Raw genomic sequence first — 10,254 nt, forward strand, 5'->3', positions numbered from 1 at the left:
GCAGAGAGCTGCTTTCTCAAAACACTTTTCATTGCCCAGCCCTTTCTGGATGGCCTGGCTAGAGACGTGGAAAAGGAAAAGCCCATTAGAGAGCTCTGTTGTCTCTGCTTTCTTACACAACTGTTGCTTTCCTCCCTCCCCACCCCTTTATGTTGTGCATAGTACTCCACCTAGTCTGGGCCTGGCCCCTGCCAGGGGCTGATGGTTTCTGCTGCAAGGGGCCCCTTGGATTTGAAGAATAAAATTCCTTGAAACATCGCGGCGGGGACCCATACAGATATTTGGATTTATACGTATGTCCTGGGACTGCCCTGACGTTTTACTCCAACATGAGCTCTTTAGCCGTGGCTGCGGGGACCGCCAGTGCTGCGGAAGGAAGCTACGCAAGGCGCCGCCGCTGGGAGGCCGCAGGGCCCGCCTCCCCCAGCAGGAAAGCGACTGCAATGGCTGCTCCCCGCGTGGAGCCGTTTGGCCAGAGGCCGTTGTTTCCATAACTGACTCCTGCCCGGGCCTGCCCTCGGCCGTACCGCTAGCGGCGGGCGGTGCTGCGGCAGCGGCCGGGGCCGGCGGCGGGCCGGGTGCCGCCATGCGATTTCGGGCTAAGATCGTGGATCTCGCCTGCCTCAACCACTTCAGCCGTGAGTTTGCCAGGGCGGGGGCGACCGGGCCGGAGGACGGCTGTGCCTCCGGCGAGCGGCCGGGACCGCCTTTCCCGGGAAAGGGGAAGAGGAGGGGCGTGCGCGCCGGTTGCCCCCAGCCCGTGGCGGGTGCCCTGAGGCCCAGGCCGCGGGCCCAGAGGCCTTTCCCGGGGGGGAGGCAGTGTGGGGCGCTTCCCTTTGCCCCGAGGTGTCTGGGAGTTTCCGCAGCGGTACGAGCTGCGTTCTTGGATACTGAACGTTTCTCCCCTGGGACGGGATGTGTGAAGTGGTTACTGTTGTAACGTCCCCCTCCCTTCACCAGGTGTAATTAACACAATCGCCAAGTTAGCCAAGACCTGCACCCTGCGTCTTACTGACAGCAAGCTGTATTTCATCCTTGCCGATAAAGTAGCAAATGGAGGCGTCAGTATGTGGTGTGAGCTCTGCCAGGTAAGCCCAGGGAAGTTCAATAACCACATATCATTGAAAACTAGAGTGTGCAGTTGTGTCTGGAGTACAAGCTGTTTCTTGTACACATAGCCCTTTCCCAAAATGTACTGGGTCTCTCAAGGCTTGTATGTCACTGAAGGCACTCTGTTTTGCAGGACTGCCTTTTAGTTGCACAGGCCTGGTGTTTCTGGTTAGATATCCCCTTTACCTTGGTTGTCACTTCAGTGTAAAGCCTCAGAAGCTTCAGTGTGTGCTGGCCCACAAAGGCCTGCCCAAAACTCGAAACAGAAAAGCGTAACTCACCCATCATATCCCTCGTTTTGAGGACTGATAGGTGTTAGGGGAGGATCTGAAATTAATAGGTTTAGCCTGAAGCCATGGGCCTTCATGCTTATGCAGCCTGTCTTGATTCCTGCAGGTGATGCTAGGCAGATAAAAGCTTCCGGTTGTACACATGCAGCTCTAAACTTAAGGTCTGGTAGGTACACCTTGCCCCTCTGTCTTTTTTTTTTTTTTTTCTCATTTGCTCTATTTTATTTCCTAACTTTCAAAAATTGTAGGGGAATTTCTTCGATGAATTTCAGATGGAAGGAGTAGCTGCAGAGCACAATGAAATCTATTTAGAGTTGGTGCCTGAGAACCTGTCGAGAGCATTAAAAACTGCCCAGAGTGCTAAGGCAGTGAAGATCAAGTTGACTAACAAACACTGTCCCTGTCTCAGAGTTGCTGTGGAGCTAGTAAGTGCAACCATGCTTTTATCTTCATTATTAAGAAAAAGCTCTTAAAAATCAAGTGCTTTTCCTAAGATCAAATAGAAGCTTTGGTAGTCTTTGGTGTAATTCTAGAAAACTAAATAAATCAAAATCATGCTATTTTCCATTTCACTAGCCTTTCCTGCCATTATGGTTGGTAGCACACAGAACCAACTTTTTATTTTCTGAAAAGTAAGGAAGAGGTGGAGGAAGAATGAAAGCTATGTGATTGAAACACCTCTTTCTGATGTCTACTTCTCTCCATTCCTTCATTCTCTAAATCTTCTGTGGACTATTGCCGTCTCATTGAAGCTACTAGGTGAAGGAGGTTTCAGTGTACTCTTTGGTTCTTTGTTTTGCTTTTGATTGTCCTGCCATTCCACTTCAAACTGCTGTCTTCTGATTTATTTTTTTTTTTGTTGTTGTTAACACCTCTTCACTGATTCACCTCTTCAGCTCTAAGGATAGCATGTAGATAATAATGACTGATATTTCACCACCTCTTCCTTATTGAAAAGGCAAGTCCGCTTAACAGCGGACCAATAGGCATCTGTGGAAAACTGGAACTGAGTGCCTGGGGCACTCTGTTATAGTATTTCCCAGAGTGGGTCTAAAAAATTTGAATTCAAGTTCTGTTTTTAACTGCAAGGGCATCCTTTGTCTCCCTCAAGCCATCCTTATCAAGCAGCAGTAGGATTGTGACACATGACATTCCTGTGGGGGTTATTCCCAGAAGATTATGGAATGACTTCAGAGAGCCCAGTGTGCCAGACTTTGATGTAAGCCTCTCTTTTTATATTCCCTACGGAAAGGGGAGGTTGCAAATGGAATGCTATTGCTGCAGAGTATACTGCTGGTGGGTTTTGTAGAAGAGGTGAAAGGAGAGAGGGAAGACTGGAGACTAGAGGTTTGGAGAGGGATGGGACGTGGCTTCAATCTTGACAAGGGAGTCCAGAACCTGTAAAAACAGAGCAGGTGGTTACCAGTTGTTGCTGTGATATTCAGGGTGGAGGAAGGGAGGAGCAAAGGAGTTGCATGGCTTTAGGCAGGAGCACCTCCAAACCATGCAGGTTTAGACTGTTTCAGCTGTATAGGTACCAAGTCACCCAAATAATCCGTTCTTTCTGAAATTCATGGCCTACCTGGCAGAGTTAGATATATATGTGTTTCCTTCTGATTTTTGTATATCTTCTCCATATCTCCATATTTAGCAAATTTGCAAGGAAAGGTCTGTATGCAAATGTGCTCCTATTTGAGGTTATGGATGTCTGTTACCTCTATAGCTAAAAGTATTTAAATTCTGAAGACATATGACTCAGTAGAAACTTGATGTATTTTGTTCTGTTATTTCAGATTTACACTGATGCAGTTTCAGAAATTATTATAGTATTATGGGAATCATGTTCTTTCCTTTTTGGTTATAGTAACTATTGACTGCTCAGTAACAGAGATGTGGGTTCATGTGAGAATCTGGTCTGTAAAAACCTGTCTCTCTGTATTTTGAACACAGACTTGGGACAGTATGTCTGAAGCAATTGCTAGAGCAGTGGCCTGTTGGTATAATGAGAAAGACTTCCTCTGTTCTTGAGTCATTTGCTGATTTCAGTTAAATACTGTGCTCCCTACAGTCGACTAAGTCCAAATAAAGATAGAATTGAAGGGAAAAATTAATGCATTGCATCCCAGTCACACATGAAATATTTGTGTGAATATAGTTCTTATGTCTTTCCAGGTCAGTATTTACCTACCAGTGCTGAAAACAATGAAGAGTGTTGTAGAGAGAATGAAGAATCTCAGCAATTCCATTGTAAGTTGAGGCACTTCGTGTGTGTGTTCTACAGACCTAATTTTATCTTGGACATAGCATGCTTCCCTGTTGCCTAAACTGGTACCCCTGTGTTATATCTTATTTTGGGATGGGTCAGATATTTACCTAAAGGCACTTGAAGACTGTGTAAGGGCTGAAGAGAATTATGGGATTTATTTTAGGATTTACACTGAAGAGCTTGTCCTGGGCTTCCCAGAAAGTGGTGCTTTTTGTACTGAATCCTTGAAAGAACATGGCATTGTGTTGCTACAAGCCACTTTATAGCTGGTAAGAAATTGTGGTCCTTCAGAAAGCTAGCTGGAGACTTTCCAGGTGATTTCATTAAAGAAATGCCTATTGAATCTTCTGTTAGGTGTCTGTGTGAATGATCTTTAGGTAAACTTGAGGTAGGATTTAAAGGAAATTTTGCTAATAGCTGGATGTAAGCCTGTGCTTTAGACTCAGACATGGTGTCATGGTTTAACCCCAGCCAGCAACTAAGCACCACACAGCCACTAAGCACCACACAGCCATTCGCTCACTCCCCCCAGTGGTATGGGGGACAGAACTGGAAGAATAAAAGTGAGAAAACTCATGAGTTGAGATAAAGACGGTTTAATAAGTAAAGCAAAAGCTGTGCACGCAAGCAAAGCAAAACAAGGAATTCGTTCACTGCTTCCCATCAGCAGGCAGGTGTTTGGCCATCTCCAGGAAAGCAGGGCTCCATCATGCGTAAAGGTTACTTGGGATGACAGACGCCATCACTCTGAATGTTCCCCCCTTCCTCCTTCCCCCATCTTTATATGCTGAGCATGGTGTCAAACAGTATGGGGTATCCCTTTGGTCAGTTGTGGTCAGCTGTCCTGGCTGTGTCCCCTCCTAACTTTCTGTGCACCTACTCACTGGTGGGGTGGTGTGAGAAGCAGAAAAGGCCTTGAATCAGTGTAAGCATTGCTCAGCAATAACTAAATCATCCCGATATCATCAACACTTTTTCCAGCACAAATCCAAAACATAGCCCCATACTACCTACTATGAAGAAAATTAACTCTATCCCAACCAAAACCAGCACATATGGTGGGTTTCCAGTCCACCCTGGATTTATGGAGTGCTGGTGGGCCTTCCATTGAAAGAAGCCCTCTGCAGTTGGCCAGAATAGGAGTTTGGGGTTTTTTTAACAGTTGTTGCTCACAGTCACTGGGATTGACTGACATGAAAGTTAGTAAGTAAGCATAGAGCTTTGGAATAGTTTGGTTTTGGGGCTGTTCATACGAAATTTTATAAATGGGAAATTTTCTGTAAACTGAGAATCCTGAAATTGGCACAGTCCGAGTCTTCCAAGGCTTGGAAGAGTTGAGAGATTACCCTGGGTTTCTGGCAATTTTGCAAATGGCAATCATCCTGCAAATACAAGAGTAAGCCCTTTAAACTCTTCTCCTTTGTCAGTCTTTTGGGAGGTTTATTTTTTCTCTCTTCTTCCTTTGCCCATGTCCTTAGTGGAAGTGCTTACAAACAACTAAGCACAATGTATATCTGCTTTGTTTCCGGAGTTGAAGATCTGTTCTCACACGAGATAGCTGTATGATGTGATTGAACTTTGGTGTTCAGCAGCACTCAGAAGAGGTAGCGTGTCAACACTCAGCATACACACCTTCCTAATTTCCTTACCTCTTGCTCCAAAGCAGGAAAATAAATAAATCTCTGTGAAATAGCTTTGATATTGCTCTAAGGGAGGAGGCAGACTACATGCATCCTCTATATCCTTTTCTGTTAATATAGAACAGAAAGATCAAGTGTCACAGTTAAATACTTGTGCTTGATGCATCCTGGTAGTAAATAAGGTCAAGATAAGTGCTGCAAAAAGGGCTTGGAAGTAGTTGGAAGTAGTTCAAATAGTACTTGGCCATTGTTTGGGAGCATTCATTTGTGGGCATCTCCCATTCTATGGGATATTCTGGTGGTGATATGAGTCTCTTTTAAAATTATTGAGAATTCTTCTAATCACAGAAATTAAGCACTTAGATGTGCTTTAGGAATCCTCTGATCTGCTTGGAAGTTGTGTAAGATCATATATAGTCTCCTTCTGGTTGGACACTTTGTCAGGATGGAATTTGAAAGCTTTTCAGCACTTTTCCAGGATTTCTAGCAGTTCAAAGTCCTGCTTTCAGTTACTGCTCTGGTGCAGCTCTTGTCTGTTTTTAAGTCTTGGAAAGCAACGCTGCAACTGCAAGTCAACTCTAGATGCATCCCGTTTTCTGTGTGTGGACTGTGTAGATTTCTTTCTGTTTGTTGAAAAGCTGAATGGAAATGCAGGAAAACTTGCATTTCTACAGCTTCAGTCTCTCATTTCTAAAGCCTCTTCCTCAGCACGTGAACTTCCCAAAAGCAGTACTTGTTCTAAAAGTACTGGAGAGTAATCAAATTTCTTTCTGTTTATAATTTCAGGGAGTTTGGTCTAAGATAATTCACAAAAGAATTATAAGAAATGTGTTTTTACCTGAACATTCAAGTGTTCAAACCGTGTTCAAAAAGTACATTTGAGCTGTGAAGGCACTGAAGTGCTTCTGGAAGCTCGTATTTGAACAACGCTGCACTTCATTCTTCTGTAATTCTGCAATGCGAAAGTGGCTTGCCTACAATTGAGATTGATTGTATTGCAGGTGATTGAAGCAAACTTGAATGGAGAAATGAACTTGAAAATAGAAACTGACTTAGTATCTGTAACAACACATTTTAAAGACTTGGGAAATCCTCCCTGGGGTAAGTTTCTCTGTTTGTTGCCTCTTGTGTCTCTGTTATCTCATTACTTAAGTGGGATGCTGATAACAATACTTACTTTCTATTAATCCTTACAAATACCATCAAGTACTTTGAAATTTTCAAATGAAACCTTTAAAAGAAAAGTGATCAATGGCTGTTTCATATTTGTGGGGGGAATCTCTTCCAGTATCCTTGACAACTTTGTAGGAAAACTGGGCTTTCTTTTCCTTGCATTGCTGCTTCTGAAAAGCAACCCATTTGAGTACCAGCTGTTCAGTGATTATCAGGTGTGTCCTTGTAGGTGTTGAAACTCCTTCTGATGTTTTGACTAAACGTTGTGTTCTTATGCTTTTAGCATCAGAGGATGGATGTCAAAGTTCTGGTCAAGGCAGAGATCCGGAAAGTATGGCTGAGGCACGCATAGACATCAGGAAGCTGCAGCAGCTGCTTGCTGGACAGCAGGTCAATCCAACAAAAGCGTTGTGCAGTAAGTTCAACAGTTCTGCTTGCAAACTCCAGTTAAGGAGAGGTGTTTGCCATATTTGTAGTCTCAGCAAAACAGCATATCTTCTGGTTTGTGTGTTTGAACTATTTTTACTGTACCTGAGGAATTCCAATATTTCTTTTTTAGGCAGTAAGCTTCAGGCCTGAGGTGTTTGGGGAAGAAAAAAAAACATTAAAAGTAATGAAGCCAGGCCCTTTTATAAGTATCAAGTTGAATACTCAGACTGGCTAATCATGGGGATATTCTTGTTGTCTTTGTTTTAAAGTTACTATTTTTTATTATTATTTTGAGGGTTGGTGTTTTTTTTGGAAGACTTTAAACAAAGCCCCTAGTTTCTAGCAGAGAAACTGGGATTTACTGACATATTTGTTTTGGTTTTGTTTGTCAGATGCTTTCTTACATTCTGCACCAAATTGATTCTAATACCAAAATGCTTTTTATGCAGCTAGTGTTTCTAACCATAGAAATGATATGTTCTTTCTAGCAGAAGCTATACAGGGTTTTATATCCTATTTTGATAACTCTGTATGCTTTTCCTGAGAACATCTGTGTGTTATGGTTTAGTGCAGACACTAAGAATTTCCCAAGGAAGGTTTAAATTACGGGTGTAGCATTATAGATAGGGCTGTACATTACATATTTCTTTTTTGGTATCAACTTTCATAGACTCCTTACTAATGCTTCATAGACCCTCAAGGACTTAAATATTACAGGATGGTATGTCTAGTAATCCTTCTGTCAGAAGTGGAGCTGTTGGAGCAGGTCCAGAGGAGGGCCATGAAGAAGATTAGAGGATTGGAGCGCCTCTTCTATGAAGACAGGCTGAGAGTGTTGGGGTTGTTCAGCCTGGAGAAGAGAAGGCTCCAGGGAGACCTTATAGCAGCTTTCCAGTATCTGAAGGGGGCCTACAAGAAAGTTGGAGAGGGACTTTTTACAAGGGCATGTAGTGATAGGATGAGGGGTAATGGCTTCGAACTGGAGGAGGGTAGATTTAGATTAGATATTAGGAAGAAATTTTCACTTTCAGGGTGGTGAGACACTGGAACAGGTTGCCCAGGAAAGCTGTGGATCCTCCATCCCTGGAGGTGTTTAAGGCCAGGTTGGATGGGGCTTTGAGCAACCTGGTCTAGTCGGAGATGTCCCTATGGCAGGGGAGGGTTGGAACTTGATGATCTTCAAGGTCCCTTCCAACCTAAACCATACTATAATTCTACTGTGTTCTTATGGTAGCATTTTGTAGAAGATGGGATTTTAAAGTATTTTCCCTGCTTTAAACTGGATTTGTGAGGGTTTTTTTCTCTTTACAGATATTGTAAGTAAAAGAATTGTCCACTTCATCTTGCTCCATGAGGATGTTTCGCTTCAGTATTTTATTCCAGCACTTGCCTGAATGTTTTGGAATCTCAGTAATTTTCCAACCTGAGGCCTTTTCCACAAAGGCTGAAAACTCTCATGAGTTGCTGGAGTACTCTCATGTGATATGCTGTTAGATTCAGCCATCAGATGGACATTATTTCTGTATTTATGAAATTATTCAAATATATCCTCGTCCAGAAGGCTGTTTTTGTGAAGAGTTACATACTATGAAAGACACAACAGTGGGGAACTGGCATATCTGACCATTAAGGGGAGCAAAACTGAAATGTGTATGTGCTTTTGGGATGCTTTGTGCTGTGGGGAAGGCAACATAAAACTTTTTTTTTCTCGTCAACACTCAAAGAGGTAGGATTGACCTCTGGAGCTGCTGCTGGATGTATTCAGTATTGGACAATGCAGCTCCAAGTTAAGGGATCTCCTAGCAAGCTGTCATACCTCCATGGAGCAGGACAGCCCTCTGGTGGGTCGACAGATTGGTATTTGCCTGAGCAGGTAAACACAGCCCTCCTGAAATGGTACTGGATTGACTTCTGTTCCAGCAGTGGTGTAAATGGACTTGATGCTGCTGCACATTGTGCAGCCGAAATGTGTCTGAGGCAGAGGAGCTTCCTGTGGCTGCCAGCATATAACAGGATGTAACAGATGCTAAGAAGTACCAACAGCTCAGCAGCATCTGTTTGTACCTGGTTGTATCTTTTGATCTGACTTGCTCCAGCATGCCTCAGTAGTTCTGTTAGTGCTTGAGCTGATGTTTTTAGGTCTTGGCCCGAGAAGATGAGACAAACATTCTGAATTACCTTGTTAATGTGGGCAGTGAAGGTCTGTATCAGTGTATGGAATAAATATCATATGAGGACATGTGTGAACACAACAACTGGTGTGAAATAAAGGGCAAGTTATCTGTGGATCACGTTTTTTAACCTTTCCAGATGGAAAACATTGTACAACCTGTGTCATCATGGCATCACACACCATGAGATTGTATCTAAACTCTGATGCTGAGCAGCCATGAGCATGACAAAGTCTCACTGACAGGAGTACTTTCACTGCATCTACTTCCTGGTTATCTTCTAAGATCTTTTCCTCCTTATTCCATGTGTGATTGTATTTGTAATCCAGCCATGTTCTGTATAGCCTTTGGTGTTCCACAGGGTTTTGAATACCTTGTGAAACTTGTTTTAGAAATAGTGAGTGAGTCTTTGCTGCCAAATGGGAGTAGGAGTTTCTGCTAGACAGTAACTCTTGTTGTGGTCAGTAGTGTTGGTTTTGTTTTTTTTGTTTTTTTTTTTTTTTTCAAGGGGCATTGAGGTTAAGGGAGCAATTAATCTCAGTTCTTGCAGATGCAAATGGTCAAGAGAAGACTGAAGGAGAGGCAGTGGTCTGGGAATTATTAGGTTTCTTTGCCTTCTACCATTTCTATGAGCATCTTCCAAAAGCATCTTCCAAATCCTGTTAGTTTTCATGGGCAACTGCAATTACCCAGAAATCTGTGTAAGTTGAAAATAGCTGTACACAAGGTTACAGCAATTGCATACTCCTTTGAAAAACGTGTTCTGTAAAACCGTATGGAAGTGGCTTTTTCTGGTGTAGCATAAGAACTAGCAATAATGGTCTCTCAGCTATGCGGGCTCTATGATTGCTTTTTTTAATAAGAGATCAGAAGTTATAATTGCAAGAAAATGTGTTGTTTTTTTTTTTTAAATAAAAAATAAATAAAAGTGGGGGTAATGCTGGTACAGGTCAGGAGTATGCAGTGAGATGTTAATTTTGTGTTCTGAAGGGGAAGAGGCTAGACAGACCAGCAGAGGTGAAGTCTCTCCAGCCTTCCCACCTAAATACAGCACAAGGATTACAGCTCAGCCCTGCCATCCAGTTGATGCATACGTGCTGATCAGAGGGAAAATAATGCTTATTCAGGTTTAAACCTGCTGTGATCTGTGAATTCAGTTGTCCGAGCCCTGAGGG

The 10,254-nt window shown here is 43.1% G+C and overlaps 1 protein-coding gene across 1 annotated transcript; it reads left to right on the top strand.

Moving 5' to 3' along the window:
• The first annotated feature begins 431 nt into the window (after positions 1 to 431).
• On the top strand, positions 432 to 9,185 carry HUS1 (HUS1 checkpoint clamp component). The gene is made up of 8 exons (XM_082499457.1): positions 432 to 638; positions 961 to 1,088; positions 1,649 to 1,825; positions 2,512 to 2,619; positions 3,573 to 3,647; positions 6,308 to 6,407; positions 6,763 to 6,894; positions 8,220 to 9,185. Exons 1-8 carry the CDS (start codon positions 587 to 589, stop codon positions 8,300 to 8,302), a joined length of 855 nt encoding a protein of 284 aa, XP_082355583.1. The 5' UTR covers positions 432 to 586; the 3' UTR covers positions 8,303 to 9,185.
• The last annotated feature ends 1,069 nt before the right edge of the window (positions 9,186 to 10,254 follow it).

The sequence above is a fragment of the Vanellus vanellus genome, assembly GCF_965231255.1.
Source record: "Vanellus vanellus genome assembly, chromosome: 2".
NCBI lineage: Eukaryota > Metazoa > Chordata > Aves > Charadriiformes > Charadriidae > Vanellus > Vanellus vanellus.